Source organism: Trichechus manatus, unplaced genomic scaffold, assembly GCF_000243295.1.
Source record: "Trichechus manatus latirostris isolate Lorelei unplaced genomic scaffold, TriManLat1.0 scaffold00076, whole genome shotgun sequence".
Taxonomy (NCBI): Eukaryota; Metazoa; Chordata; class Mammalia; order Sirenia; family Trichechidae; genus Trichechus; species Trichechus manatus.
Window position 1 is genome coordinate 390524 of NW_004444012.1, and position 15777 is coordinate 406300.

General features: G+C 44.6%; 2 protein-coding genes across 7 annotated transcripts in view; one reads left to right on the forward strand and one right to left on the reverse strand.

The window, feature by feature from the left end:
* SLC12A6 (solute carrier family 12 member 6) overlaps positions 1-9262 on the forward strand; it is a 108155-nt gene extending 98893 nt beyond the window's left edge. For 4 of the 5 annotated variants that reach the window (XM_004380585.3, XM_023735104.1, XM_004380586.2 and 1 more), the window contains 8 exons: positions 489-657; positions 1722-1917; positions 2727-2896; positions 3701-3832; positions 4441-4548; positions 4756-4940; positions 6903-7036; positions 7960-9262. In XM_004380585.3, the coding sequence (XP_004380642.1) occupies positions 489-657; positions 1722-1917; positions 2727-2896; positions 3701-3832; positions 4441-4548; positions 4756-4940; positions 6903-7036; positions 7960-8051 (1186 nt within the window). In that variant the 3' untranslated portion in view covers positions 8052-9262. Of the gene's footprint in view, positions 1-488; positions 658-1721; positions 1918-2726; positions 2897-3700; positions 3833-4357; positions 4549-4755; positions 4941-6902; positions 7037-7959 lie in introns of those variants that run through there. The other variant, XM_023735106.1, reaches the window with a different exon arrangement.
* A 1353-nt stretch (positions 9263-10615) lies between these two features.
* Positions 10616-15454, reverse strand: EMC4 (ER membrane protein complex subunit 4). 2 transcript variants are annotated; one of them, XM_004380589.3, is made up of 5 exons: positions 15285-15454; positions 14853-14967; positions 11706-11859; positions 11242-11402; positions 10616-10990 (listed from the first exon to the last, which is right to left on the reverse strand). In XM_004380589.3, the coding sequence occupies exons 1-5, from the start codon at positions 15368-15370 to the stop codon at positions 10955-10957; spliced, it is 552 nt and encodes a 183-aa protein (XP_004380646.1). In that variant the 5' UTR covers positions 15371-15454; the 3' UTR covers positions 10616-10954. The 2 variants fall into 2 exon arrangements, with proteins under 2 accessions (XP_004380646.1, XP_023590876.1); XM_023735108.1 differs by lacking the exon at positions 10616-10990 and having other exon boundaries at positions 10997-11402.
* Between the last annotated feature and the right edge of the window lie 323 nt (positions 15455-15777).

Here is a 15777-nt window from a genome sequence, read left to right on the forward strand (position 1 = left end):
GAGGTAAAGAAATCAGCAGAGCTTGGTGGGTGTGGAAACTGAGGTAAAGAAATCAGCAGAGCTTGGTGGTGTGTGGAAGCTGGAGGTAGAGAAATCAGCAGAGCTTTGTGTGTGGCACATAGTTAACACCCAGAATTGCATTCATCATAGTCTTACAGGATAAGGAAATTATGGGCTCAAGGACTTGTGTAGTGGACCTATTTGAAACTACCCCAAATCCTTGATTCCTTGATTCCCTTTTCTTCGTGTGATTTATGATCTAGATTTCTACCATTTTGTATTCTTCCTCGAAGATTGATCAATTTGAAATAGTACTGGGAGAGTTCACAATAACTCAGTATTCTCATCATTTCCTCTAACCTCTTCCCTCTGTCAAATTACATGTTTTATACAGCTCTCCTGAGTTAAAGGGTGAAATTGTCATTCTGTCCCCCAAAGCCGAAGTGTTGTCCCTCCCTCCCCTCTTCCCCCTACCCACCTCTCCGCAGGCCTCAGCTGCTTGTGCTGCTGAAACTGGACGAAGATTTACATGTCAAGCACCCTCGCCTCCTCACCTTTGCCTCACAGCTCAAGGCAGGAAAGGGGCTAACAATTGTGGGCTCTGTCATCGTGGGCAACTTCCTGGAGAACTATGGTGAGGCCTTAGCTGCTGAGCAGGTAAGAGCCCAGGCTTCTTGACTTAGTGGGAGAAAGTGATCAGACCACAGATATCTAATTAACCCCCTTCCTGAGTGATGTAGGAGCTTTCCCTTTTTAGTTAGTGCAGACTTTTGAATGGTCATATTCTCCCAAATAATTAAGGTGAGCCTGAAGATAGTAATTTATTCTTTGTTCCCACTTAAAGTATTGCCATGTTGCTAAAATATAAGATTATCAAGGCAAAGCACTATTTCCAAATATCGGCTCTGAACACTGAGAAAATGATACAAATAAATCTTCCCCAAACTTTGGAGAGGGTTCCTCTTGATTCTGTGACAACAAGGACAATGAGCAACTTTTCTTGCTTTTTAATAATCTAGGTGGTATTCTAAACACGTTTCTTTGCTATTTCTGATTAGCTCTACTGAATATTAAGGAGCCCTTGTGGCACAGTAGTTAAGCACTCAGCTGCTAACCGAAAGGCCTGTGGTTCAAACCTATCAGCCGCTCTGCAGGAGAAAGATGTGGCAGTCCGCTTTCCATAAAGATTACAGCCTTGGAAGCCCTATGGGGCAGTTCTATTCTGTCCTGTAGGGTCGCTGTGAGTTGGAATCGACTCGATGGCAATGGGTTATACTGAATATTAAAGTCCTACCTGAATAAGGAAGTTGTTTTTGTTCTAATACTTATTATAAATGATAGAATTAACCCTGTTGTTTGAAGAAAATTTCAATTGCACTTCAAAAATTTTGTGGATGTCACTTTAGAATGCTTTGAAACTAGATGTGCTGAAGAAACATTAGCCTCGGTATGTTCCAGAGGAAGGAAAACAGAATAGACAAAAAGGCAGAGAAACTAAATGTGGACAGCCAGTTTATAGATCTCCAAATAGGTATTTACATTTAAAAAGTGAAAAAAACAAAGGGTAGTGGCTTTCACTGCGATAACTAACTTTTTGAGCTTTTCTGTAGAAGATGTGGTCTTACGCAGAGTTTGGAAAGAGGGAAATATGTATGGAAAAGAAGTTAGTTCAAAGGTTCAGGGTGAAGCAATTCCACGTTGAGATTCTGTGTCTCTTTCAGACCATAAAGCACCTGATGGAGGCAGAGAAGGTGAAAGGATTCTGCCAGCTGGTGGTGGCAGCCAAACTGAAGGAGGGCATTTCCCACCTCATCCAGTCCTGTGGCCTCGGGGGCATGAAGCACAACACAGTGGTGATGGGCTGGCCTAATGGCTGGCGCCAGAGTGAAGATGCTCGAGCATGGAAGACGTTTATTGGTAGAGAACTCTTCTTCTTACTCTCTGAGGACCCAAAGAAGGGAGATAGTTCAATCCCCATCACCCTAATCCCACCCCCAGCCTCCTAAAGCAGAGACTCTGCTATTGTTGAAGCACAGTCTCATCAGGGCACCTAAGTAACCAGTGAGTGCTTGGGTGGCACAGACGGTTGACGTGTTTGGCTGCTGACGTAAAGGTCGATGGTTCGAGTCTACCCAGAGGCACCTCGGAAGAAAGGCCTGGTGATCTGAAAAATCAGCCACTGAAAACCCTACGGAGCCCAGTTCTGCTCCAGCACACGTGGGGTCGCCATGAGTAGGAATCAACAGCGGCTGGTTTGGTTTTGGATCTTTTAGTGTAACTGTTAGTAATAATAACCTGATTCCACCACCCCCACCAGCTGTGCTTTATGTTCATGAAATTGTTTATTTCTGGCAAGTCTCATGCTAGAACTTATCTCCTCAATTGCCATGTTTTCATTCAATATTTCCCATGTTAACATTTTCACAGGAAATGGAAAAATTGTCCTTCAGCATCAAAATCTCCCGAGTTCACATATCCTCCTTAAGGGCCCTTAGAAATGGAACATAAACCAGGATTCTCAGTCTAAGTCTCTTAGCTACTCAGGTTTTTCTCAGTAATTTTTGTTAGGTAATGAGGCATAACCTAGTCTTTGAATAGGACTCCTTGCCCAGAGGAAAGTACAAGAGAGTCGTCCTTGTTTTCCTGACATGGTGGAAACTGTCAGAGGCAAGGCAAAGCCTAAGGATTCTCTCTGCTCATCCCGATTCCCTTTTTTCCCCTCCCAGGCACAGTTCGAGTGACAACTGCTGCCCATCTCGCCCTCCTGGTGGCCAAGAATGTCTCCTTCTTTCCCAGCAACGTGGAGCAGTTTTCCGAGGGCAACATCGACGTGTGGTGGATCGTGCATGATGGGGGGATGCTCATGCTCTTACCCTTCCTCCTCAGACAGCACAAGGTCTTGTTACACAGCGTCTCTCCTGGTTCATGAGACACACCGGGAGAGTCAGCACTTATTCTTGGCTGTCTGTGGTCCCAGGTCAACCTTAGGAGAAGTAGTTTTCTTTGTATTTCATACCTACCTATCTCCAAGTGAAAGTCAGGAAGCTACTAGAGTTCCACATGAGCCATTGAGAAAAACACCAACTAGTGTATACATCCTTAAAAAAAAAGACCAAGAGTCTCTCACACATTGGAAACCTAAGGGTGTGTGCAATTATGTGCACGTGCATCACACCGATGTACAATGTGTGTGCGTATCACACATATATGCTCATCCTTGGGTAAGACTAATTTAAACCGAAACAGTAAATACTGTAATCTGCATGGTGTCTGGATAAAGCACCCTCTTAAAGCATCACAAGGAGCCTTGGTGGTGCAGTGGTTAAGGGCTTGGCTGCTAACTGAGAGAGGTCAGCCGTTTGAACCCGCCAGCCCCTCTATGGGGAAGTTCTACTCTCCCACAGGGTCACTATGAGCCAGAATTGACTCGATGGCAATGGGTTTAATGTATCGCTTGCCATATTTTCCTTTTATCCAGTTTTTTCTTGCTATGAAATTAAGGCATTCCTTCAAGCTGTATTTAATGTGGTTGCTTACTCAGGCTTTTGCCCCAGTGCCCTGCTGGAACAAGGAGGACGCCAGGAGTAAGCTCCCTAGTACTGCAGCACCATTATTCTAAGCAAGATGCTCCTGTTTTAGGAAGTTGCTTTTTTCTGCCTTCTGGTTTCTAATTTTCCGTGGATGGATGGCGCTCCCTTAGGTGTGGCGGAAGTGCAGCATACGGATCTTCACGGTAGCCCAACTAGAAGACAACAGTATCCAGATGAAGAAGGACCTGGCCACCTTCCTGTACCACCTGCGCATCGAGGCAGAGGTGGAAGTGGTGGAGATGGTGAGACACCTGAGCTTGAGGTCCAAGAGAACACCGTTCCCCCACCCCGTCCTGCACTCCCAGCACCTGTTCTGGTTTGGGGAGTTGTTCGGCTGCAAACATAGATTAGTCCCCTAGTTCCAACAAAACCCTAATGTATTGACCTAGATGAGTAGACTGTGTACGTGATGTATGTTTGGTTTTGTGTGTGTGTGTTTTGCTTTTTTTTTTTTGTTTTTACATAGTCCTTCTATTTCTTCCAGATTCTTGTCTGCTTAATATAGTTTTGTTGATTTTTTAATTCATATATTTATGCTTTAAATCACACATGGCTTTTTTTTTTTTTTTTTAACAACCTGGCAGTATTAAAAACACAATATAAACAGACGAGAGTTTGTGTCACAAGGAAACGTGTAATGGCTGGATTATGGAAGACTCTCAGGGCTTGTGGATGTTCTCCACAGTTCACACTGACATGTTTATGTAGCTCAGTGACTGAATAAAAATGGGGGTGAAACTTGCTTGATGTTGTGATACTTTCCCTAGTTCAGTTTCATGAGTTGACATGAAAGTGGACGGTCCCTCCTCCTCCTTTGTGCTCACTGCCCACTGTGCGGTGTTTGTGGCAGCACGACAGTGACATATCGGCTTACACTTACGAGCGCACGCTGATGATGGAGCAGAGGTCCCAGATGCTCCGGCAGATGCGACTGTCCAAGACAGAGCGGGACAGAGAGGTGAGGTCTGGCTGCGCTCCTCTGCTCCTGGCCCTGGGAGGTCTGTTAGGGGAGGGGATACTGCTGTGCTGTTCTCACGGGATGACAGATGCTTTCCTTCTCACTTCATCACCTATTTCACGATACCCCCACTGGTGTTTCAAAAAACTGAAGCTGAAGCGTGAGAGGATTTTACGCAGAATGATAACTGTATTGGGCCTTCCCCAGGCACAGTTGGTGAAAGACCGGAACTCCATGCTGCGGTTGACCAGCATTGGGTCAGATGAGGATGAAGAGACAGAGACCTATCAGGAGAAGGTGCACATGACTTGGACAAAAGACAAGTACATGGCATCCCGGGGGCAAAGAGCCAAGTCAATGGAAGGATTCCAGGACCTGCTCAACATACGCCCGTAAGTTTCTCCACCCACAAGCTTATCACATGATGCGGCATGCGGTTTGATGGCACAGCTGTGACTTTGCTGGGATGTAGAGGATGGAGTCTGTTCTTTATTTTACCCCAAATCCAGCCACCTCTCTATTGTTTTCCCGTGCGTATTAACTCCTAACTTAAACAGCCTTGCGTGTGGGCGCCCTTGTGACCTGACCCTGCGTGAACTTGATTTCCAGCTGGTATACTCTCACGCACAGGAGCTGGTATCAGCTTTATTTACTGCCCTGCCAGTTCCCTTCCACTGTGGTGCTCGCTTTTCCTTGTGTCCCGTCTGCTTGGCATCTGTGGGTCTTTGCTTTGGACAACTAAATAAACTGGTGCCCCTGTTTTGTTGATGCCCTAAGCGCATGCTGACCTTGCTTCTTGGGTGATCTGTCCCTGGTAAAAAGTGTTGGTGTTTGAGTAGATCAGCAGAGCAAGACACGGGAACAAGAGATTTGCTGGGGCAGAAGTAGTTGAAGTGATGCTTCGGGGCTCTGGACTGAGCAGAAGAACATGAAACTAGATGGGAAGATTCAAAGAAACCAGAGTGGAAAAATGGATAGAGTTAGAATTAGAGACTGGGATATCAGAGGTCAAGACTGTCAGAGGTGGAAGAGGTGATGCCACAGTTTGCGGTGAGATCACTGGTGGTTGTGTTTTAGGACACTGATTTAAGGCAACGGAATTGAGTCCATCAGTTTTCCAGTCTGGAAGGTGTGGTCAACAGAAGAACGCAGTCCCCTAGCGCCACTTTTTGTTTGTTAGCTACTGTCAGCCCCTGGCTCACAGCGACCCCGTGTGTTAGACAGTAGACTTTCTATAGGGTTTTCTTGGCTGTCATCTTTACAGAAGCAGATTGCGAGGCCTTTCTTCTGCAGAGCCGCTGGTGGGTTCAAACCACCAACCTTCCGATGAGCAGCCGATCATGAACTACTTGCACCGCCCCGGCTCGCGATGCCACTACACGTGTGTAGTGTGTCTGAACTGCATTACTTAGCCATTGCTGTCTCATTCCACCTCCACAACCACCCTGAGATAATGACTGGTGTTTTTCCTGTTTGGCTGTCTAATGGTCCTGAAGCTTAGATTTCGTGTGTGCAAAAGAGAGTACATAAATTATTATCCAGTATGTTTGCTGTGAAAATTAAGTGAAATGTTGCAGTATTGCTGAAACTATAGTTCAGGATAAGTGACATGCCCTTAGGGTTACTCGGCCAGCACGTGACAGAGCTGAAGTAGAAATCCACATCTCCAGACAACCCAGTGAGGCCTCTTTCCGTTCTGTTCAACGGCTTCGTTTTTCCTTCTGCTTTACTTCCTCCTTAGCGATAGAAAGCGCTCAGGGTCATGTTTTTGGTGCCATAAAGATTTTAGAAGAGGGATCCTTTGGTCCTGGCCCATCAGGTAGACCATCTGTCCATCCTTGCGTCCACCAATACTCTCAGAGGGAAAGACCAAAAGAAAACTGAGGAAAAGCGGAAAGACAAGGTCATCAGACAGCTGCTGCTTAAAATAACTCTGCGTCCCTCTAGGGATCTCAGAGGCTGGGAGGTCGAGTTTTCTGTTTTGGTCCCATCTATTCATGCTGAAAAGCCTACTTAGATTGAATGTTGAAACCCTTAACTCAGCACCTTATTTCCCTTCCCTCTGTACCTATTAGAATTTTGTTTTCTGGAACAGGTTCTTATTTTAAGTCTTCATTTAATAAAATAACCTCAGATTCACCTGTTCCTGATTTCATGGGGTCAAGTAGTGTAAATAAGGATAATTTTAAAGTTAATCTTCAAGATGCTTTTAAGAAATCAGCTCGAAAAAAAAATCACTATTCTGTACGTTACATTATCTGTAGTCAATCAGAAAAGCTCTGGGTCTCAAGTTTTCCAAATTGACTGTATGGCTGTTTTTCTCTTTGCCTTAACCGCCTCTATTTTCCCCCCAGGGACCAATCCAATGTGAGGCGGATGCATACAGCAGTCAAGCTCAATGAGGTTATAGTTAACAAGTCCCACGAAGCAAAGCTGGTTTTGTTGAATATGCCAGGGCCACCACGAAACCCGGAAGGTGATGAAAACTGTATCCTTTCTGAGAGTGGAGTTGCCAGTAGGGAGAGTTTTCTCAGCCTGGTTAGCCTGTTGTGTAGATGAGACAACGAGGTGACTATAAACGTCATCGGCTCTTCCCTGGTTTCCCTCCATCTGAGGAGGGGAGACTGATAAAGTCTTAACAAGGCTTCTTGGCACCTAGTGAAATTAATCTCCTGGGGAGTTGGGGGTGTGATATGTTTTCTCTGAACCCTAAAGAGACTTTTCAGGTGATGTATTTGCAACGTGACTTCTAACATTCAGTGTACAGCACCCTTTCTGACAATCCTAGAGACAGGTGACCCACAGCCTTTCTCCCTACCAGGCTCCACCCACTTTGCAAAGCCTCTTCCTTGGGTATAGACTTAGGGGAGAAGCAGTACAATTGTAGTGGGGTTTCTTCAAGTGAGGGAAAGGACTACAGATTCTTTCACATACCTTCATCCCAGGACTGTTTTTATGGGAACCCTGAGCACTGAAACTAAACTGAAGGAAAAAAAAAAAAACCTGGCAGAAAAATCTGGGCTGAATAGCTTCACTTAGAAATTATTTGGGTTCTCTAAGAATTTTACAAGCTGCTCTATTGAGGCTTTTTCTTTTTTTGGTATTGTTTTTGTCTTATTTTGCTATTTAGAATAACACATTACTTGGGGGTTTCCCCATTTTTAAAAAAACATTTAGAAAATATCAACAGATGGGAGTCTTGTGTTATATATGCAAAGGGACTGGATCCCTGGATTATTTCACAGGGCTACACTGAATCCAAAGTTCAGACTCTTCCATTTCCGAGCATATGATAATCAAGACAAGTGTGTCGATTTTGCACCTCTGTGATCAGGTAAATTCAGATTATCACAGTACCAGGTGGTAAAGTCTACTCTTCCTCTGCCTCTGTCTCCTTGACAAGTCCTGAAGACATGGAGTTCCTAGAAGTGCTCACCGAGGGACTTGAGCGTGTCCTCCTTGTCCGGGGTGGTGGCAGTGAAGTGATTACCATTTATTCATAACCTGCCTCTGAGTGACGCTGCTTGGCCGTGCCTTTCCAAAAAGGCTTCCATCCTCCTCGGGAGCGCCAGCCCTTCTCTGCCACGCCAACCAGCTAGAGGCCTGTGTTCTGTACACATCACACTGAGCTCTTGACAAGCTGAGCCTCGAGTCCTTGTTCACAAGGGTACAAATAGATCAGCTCTTTGTTCCCACATGATGCTCTTTATGGAAGCAGCAAATATTCCCTCAACATCAGAGTGGCGGTCAAGTCCTAAGGCAAAAGGCAAGTTGGAATTAGCAAGCTAAACCAATAAAGTGAACTGGCAAAAGGGATGCTAGAAATTCACCACGACAAACAGCAAGCACATATCCCACATGAAAGACGAGCCTCAGAAGTCCTGGTTCAACGGTGACCCCATGGGGTAGCAGTCAGAGACACAGCCTCATCACAGTAAAGAATTCATGGCCCAATATGTGGACACTTAATATCCTTGCGAAGATGACCCATGGCCAGTCAAGATGGACATCTTTATTAGCTAATTTTCTTTGGTGTACCCATTGCTCCCTAGGATTCTAATTCTGTATTAGGGTACTGATGTACAAGAACTGAAACATGGCGGCAGCCACTACTTCCTCCTCCAACCAGATGTTAAGTACATATACTGTGTTGGTACGTACTTCAGTTGTCTGTTTCTCCAACTCAAAACCCATTCTGTAGTTAAGACTGTAACACAGGCAGCATTGCAATGGAAATTGCTTGTTAAAAGGTAGGTTAAGAATCATTTCTTTCAGGTTCTTCTCAAATGGTTGAACTAAGGGAACTCCAAAAAGTAGCTATTACGATTTACTGAAATACAGCCTGTGGTTATGTATATGACATAGGCAGAACATCCGAGCTATTATGTAAGAAATGCAGGTCATGACGAACCCTGATCTACTGGTTTTCCTTTCCTTCTATTATGCCCTCTGGGATAGTAAGCGTAGGTCAGAAAAATCACAGGAACAAACACAAGACTGGCTAACATCTTTCTCTAACAGCTTTGAACTGTCTTTTTAGAGGGGAGTCCAGCAGTGAATTAGTTCTAGAGCCATACTCTTTCCACAGTGCCAAAGTTAGTGAGCTGCTACTCTTCTTACCTGTGTTGCTGAAGTGAAGTGTGAACTGGCAACTGGGATTGGCCTAATTCAAGAAACTTCTTTCACCAAACCCGTGTGTGGTCTCATCTCCAAAGCCACAGTCAAGAGTTGGGGTACTCACCTAAATGCCTGCTTTCAATTTTATTCTTCATTCTGACTCATCCCCACACCCATCCCCACCCATTTAACAATCATAAGATTCCTGGCTTTTAAGCATAGGGAGACTACCCTGTGTGGCTGAGCAGTAATTTAATATGTACTGAAATCTTCCTTTCTCTTAGAGGACAGGTGTTTAGAGAAACTACCTTCTTGCTGTATTCATGGCTGCTTTTGAATTTTGCTTTATTAATGTTACTGCCACTCTTCCTTGATTTCTCAATGGGATACAGAGCAGGTTACCTAGGTGCCAGCAGACTGTTCATTTGACCCTTAGGGACACAGAGGAAAAGCCTTCAGTATGGATTTCCTTAAGAAAGTGAGTCACTGTGATGTTTCCTTTGCTCTTCTTTCAACCTCCAGGCCCGCTGAGGGTAGCAAAGCAGGCAGGATCTTGTTTTTTTCCTTTCTGTTCCTTCCTGCAGAGGGTAGAGGCACTGTTGACAACTCTTAGTGCAGTGCTGTGTTGGTGAGTACCGCAGTAGTGGGACAGGTCCCCTAGGATCCAGGATCTGGAAGGTCGGTCTGCGCAGGAATTCCCCTTCATTTACACACACCCCTGGCCAAAGTGATACATATACCACCACCACCACCCCCCGCCCCATACAGGACAAAAATTGTCAAAAAGGTTAGTTTTAAAAGAGCTCTTTGTGGGTGGAGCTCTAAGCAGCTTTTGAAGGCAATCAGTGGCTATTAACGTAGGCACGATTCTACTTCAGTCCCTAAAACACACAATCACTGTTACATGAAGAATGGTTATCAGACCAGGCTTATACTTATCTCTGTCTAGAGCATTTCAGCTCTGTGTGTTGCTTACGCTGTCTGTCTGCAAAGTGTCTTGTCTTTCTTAATCACTGCAAATAAAGCAATACCGAAAACTTGATAAGAAAATGCACCTTAGGGGAAGGGGCTTTGTGTTTCAAGAGGAAGAGGAAGACCTCTTCCTGCCGTTTGAGTAAGATCAGCTGGCTTTTCAGTCTCAGCTCTAACTTTACCAGGGCAGGTTATACCTTTAAATGCCTCAGATTCCTGTGGCCCCAAGGATCCCAAATCCTCATTCCCCCTACACGTGTTAAAAATCCATTATTGTGGGTATGAAAACCAGTGGTCACATGGCAGGCCTCTTTACGTGCCCGTCTGGTCTGGTCGGTCCTCTCATCATGTGTAGTCTGAAATCCAGTTAGTTTCTCACATCGTCCGCAAGTGTCTCCAACAGAATTTTTATGTCCCATCTTGTGTTTGTTAGAAGTGAAATATTAAGGAAACTAGATTTAAGGGAAACATGTGCAACTTTTGTTCATAAACCGTTTAATTTATTGAGAGGAGATACTGCTGTGGTTCTTTCGTTTACAGAGTTACAGTTTTATTTGTTGTTTTGCTCTGTACTGGAAACATCAATAAAGTTTTCTACATTATTTTCAGTTGGGGTAGTGGTACAGTTTGTGTCTGTAGTAACAGGGATCCGTCCCTCTAGGGTGTCTCCTCACCACAGAGAAGAGGGCGCTTCCTGGCTCTTTGCAGCCCGAGTGACGGTGTTGAAGGTGAGTAGTCTGAGGAGGGAACACTGGCCCTAAGGAAGTATGGAAACGAGATCCAAATCCCTAAGGGGCCAGGTGCGTCTTTCTCGGGTTCACAGAAGCAATCCCCCACCACTGAACTCCATTCTCTGAAACAAGAAAAAGTCAACAGGTGAGTGGTGTGGGAATGCAGAAATAACCTGCTGAGTCAGTCATTTAATGCTTTCATCACAAGCTCTGCTTTGCCTCATCCTCAAAACATGACAACTCTCAAAGTCCTGATGGCTCTTCTTTCTGAAGACCTGATCTCTGACACCAACTCCAGTTCCCCACCATCAAATGGGTGAGCTGCTCACCGTGTACTACAACCGACCAGAACGTAACTTTTCTTTTGCCTTACCTCAGGGGGCTCGATGAAGGCTAACCAGTCTGAGGCATGTGTAGGCAAGAGCCCCATGGACTGGCACTTGTAGACAGCCAGTGCCAAACCCAGGAGGTTTCCAATGAGATAAACCAGACCCTGCAGAAACTTCTGGCTTGAACTTTCTAACATCTTGAAAGCTGTTGAGATAACAGAAGGTGTCAAAAACCAAAGCAACTTTGTCCCCCCAATATGAATCAAGCCAACCATGTATGGAAACAACACAGACTCAGAGTCAGATGGCAGCTGGGACGATTAAGGCAAACAGAACGACGGTAAAAGCTCCTCTAACCTCCAGGCCACAGCCACTGCCACCACGCTGCACCCCCTCCCCCTGCAACCAACGAAGAGCTGTGCCACGGACTGCTGGTATGGATCCTGCCTAAGAATTGGCCTTTAATTGTTAAAACTTAGGGAAGGGTTGTTACCTGAAGAATACTTACTGGCTGAAATGGCCATTAGTGCCTGGATAGGTCGCCAGGCCATCATGCACACCATCATGGTAGGAAAGATGGAGATAGTGTTGCCAGCCATGTACATGATGAAGAGGTTCATGGGAATCTGTTTGAGGGGCCCCAAGGCGATGTCCCAGCAGCGCTACAACAGATAGCGGTAACCTCCAGTTACCCACATGTACTGAACACTGATGTTAAACTCAAAACCAGGTTTCCCGATCCCCTGCTGCTGACGGAGCTGCCTCCTCGTTCCACCACCTTCCCCTCTGTGCGGCTGCAGGAAGCTCTCCTCCTACAGAGCAGACACCTCATCATCTGTTACATTTTTCCTTGTAGGTTTCCCAGATGTCGTTCCCCCCTGATTTTGGCTAAAGAAAAGATTTCCCTGGTTTTGTCCTTGTACTTTTGCATCTACAATTGAAAAAACAGACAAATCCACAATCATAGATTAACACACCAAAATTAAAAGAACAAGCAGACAGTATTTGAATGGTATTATAAACAAGCTTAACCCAACTGACACACTTAGAACACTGCACCCAACAACTACAGAATTCACATGGAACATTTATAAAAACTGGCCACTTGCTGAGCTGTGGACAAAGTGTCAATAAACCTCAAAGAACTAAAATTGTACAAAACATGTCCTTTGATCACAATGCAATTAAGCTAGAAATAAAAAAGTAGAAAATCTCCTATATTTGAGAATTAACAAATGTACTCTAAATAATCCATGGATCAAAGAAAAAATTACATTGGAAAATAAAATGATAAAAAATACATATTAAAACTTGGATACAGAGCTGGTTTGAGAAATTGATAATCTTAAATACATATTAAACCCATGGCTGTTCAGTTGATCCATCTCAAGAAGTTAGAAAAAGAACAAATTTAACGCAAGGAAATAGAGCAGAAATTAATGAAAAAAATCAACAAATCTATACTGGTGACCCTGATAAAAAAAAAAAGGAGAAAAGACATAAACATTCAACACCAGGAACGGAAAAAGGGACATCTCTAGAGACTGCAGATACTAAAGTGATCATAGTATGAACAACTTCACGTCAATACAAATGAAAATATAAGAAACGGATAAATCCCTAGAAAATACAACTTAGCAAAACTACACAACAAGTTGGAAATATAAACAGTGCTGTAACTGTTACACAAACTCTTCCAGAGAATTAAAAAGAAACATTCTACAACTCATTTTATGGAGCCTCATAAATACCAAAAAGGACTTTATGGGATTAAAGTTGCAGGCCAATCTAATGCATGAACCTAAATGCAGAAATCCTAAACAAAGCATGAGCAAACTAAATCTAGCTACATGAAAAGAGCTGTGTACCACTACCCATTTGGGATTATTCACATTAAAATAATAATAAAATGATACTTACAAATGCTCCCCTAATTTGTCATTTACAAAGATCTTTTTATCTGGGAGTTTAAACATCAAATCATTCAAACAAGAGAACTGCTCAAAAAGACATACTTTTTGATAATTTATCATTAAAATCCGGTCATTTTAATAACATCTGTTATACAGTCATACTACAGTTTAATATACCAAGATGCAAAATGATGACCCTACTCAAGAGAATAACTGAAAATGACTGTCACTTTCATGTTGTGAAAATCACACGCACCCGTGAAACAAAGATCATTCATGCCCGTCAGATGAACGGATAAATTATGGTACATACACACAATGAATACTTCACAATATGAACGATGAATCCGCGAAACATCTCACAACGTGGATGAATTTGGACCAAATTACGTTGAGTGAAATAAGTCAATCACAAAAGGACAAATATTGTATGAGACCACTTTATAAAAGTCCGAGAAAAGGTTTACACATAGAAAAAAAGAATCTTTGATAGTTAAGCGGGAGGGGAGTGGTGGGGAGGAAAAATCAGTAACTAGATAGTAAACAAGTGTTAACTTTGGTGAAGGGAAAGACAACACACAATATAGAGGAAGTCAGCACAACTTAAGCAAGGCAAAGTCATAGAAGCTTCCTAGACACATCTGTCATCTACCATGCAGTTACACAGAACGTAATAAAGACGTGACATGAAAGTCACAGGAGGGTAACGATCTGACTCACGGCTGCTGTGCTGGAAACAGACTACAGGGGGACAAGGTGGAAGTGGCGAGACCAGGTAGAAGCCTATTACAGAAAGGGACACAAGGAACCCTTGGAGAATGAAAAGATGCAATCCAAGGCGGTGGTGGTTTCATGGGGGTACGCCACTGTCAAAGTTCATTACATTGTACCTTTTAAATCAGCAGTTCTCAACCGAGGGCAGTTTTTCCCCCAGGAGACATCTGGAGATGTTGGAAACACTTTTGGTTATCCCAACTGAGTGGGGGCACCAGTGGCATCTAACAGGTAGAAGCCAGGGATGCTGTTAAATATCATAAAATGCACAGTACAGCCCCCATTAAAGAAATAATTCAGTCCAAAATGTCAATAGTGCTGAGGTTAAGAAACCATGCTTTAAATGACTACCTGAAAAAAAAACCCGTTGCCATCGAGTCGATTCCGACTCATAGTGACCCTATAGGACGGAGTGGAACTGCCCCATAGAGTTTCCAAGCAGCGGCTGGTGGATTTGAATTGCCGACCTTTTGGTTAGCGGCAGTAGCTCTTAACCGCTAGGCCGCCAGGGTTTCCTTAAATAACTACAGTTTATTTTTTTTTAATGACATTTTATCAATTTAAAGAAAAAGTTCTGCAGAAATCTGGTTGAGGGATGAAGGTGGCTTGAACTAGGATGACAGGTGAAGGTGGGAAGTGGTAGGCTTTTCGGCCTATTTTGAAAGTAAAGCTAACAGAATGTCCTGTCAGACTGGATGTGTGGTGTAAGTTAAACAATAAACAAGATGACTTCTAACTGGAAGGACTGCCACCAACATAATTTTCAACCCACTTTCTTATACTTCATGTTTCCAAGCGTCTTTTATTTTTCCAACATGAAGCACTTTTAAACTACAGTAACACTAATCTGAAGCAGTGCACTTTCCAAATACTCAGAATAAGGGCCATCTGCAGTAAGGCTGCCTGGGAGACGTCGTGTGTAGGTCATGACTAGCCCAAGAACCGCTGTGACATCTCTACCTCTGTACCTTCTCCACCAGGATCCGGTCTGTCTCTTGCACGCTGGTATCAGGCACTTGCTTGTCCAAGTACCCGACTGGGTACAGGGAGTCTCCCTGGCCACTGCCCCGGTCACTTCGGCCCCTAAGAAACCAAACCAAGAAACTAAGACTGAAGCCTCCCACACTTCATCTCCCACAATTCCTGTTCTACCAATCACAACGGATACAAATCCTCAGGTGCACCCACCCAAATGAGACCAAGCCCTCCAGTGAGCTCATCAGTCCTCTGCCTACTGGGAGAGCTGAAATAAATATCCTCTGGGCATAGAAACGCGCAGCAGAAAAGCCGCTACCTCCCCAGGTGACGTCTGCGTCCCACCCATCCTTTTCAGACAGCATCACCTGAGGGCTCATTCCTCTAGGTGATGACGCTGAAGTCGGACTTCCCAGACTCCTCACCTGCCGCCTCCTCCGGGCCCGCTCAGCTCAATGGCCCACTTGAAACGCCGGCCTCTGTTGGCCACCAGCCCCCCTTGGGCCGTCATGGCAATCGCCGCCTTCGAAAGCCGCCAGGCACAGGGAGTCGGGGACCGTAGAACCCACCAGCGTCCCCTACTTCTACGTCTCACTCTGCAAGTACACTTCCGGCGCGTAGACATACACGTCACTTCCGGTCCGGAAATTGCCAGTGTTGCGGGCCCAGGTGAGCGAACCTGGAGCTTGAGAAACGAAGCGAAAAGACACCCTGACAATTTTTAGGGTTTCCAAAAGTGACTCGTGCGCGCCACCCCCTCTCTGAAGGGGTCTGATGTGTGTTCTCTGACCTTTGAGGTGCTGCTTTACGGGGCGGAAGTAAAGGCCGTACCGAGCCTGCGTTAGGAATTGAAGCTTGATCACTTACCTGCTCCCGGGAAGTTGGAATCTTCTGTTTGAATCCTGGCTTCACCGCTGA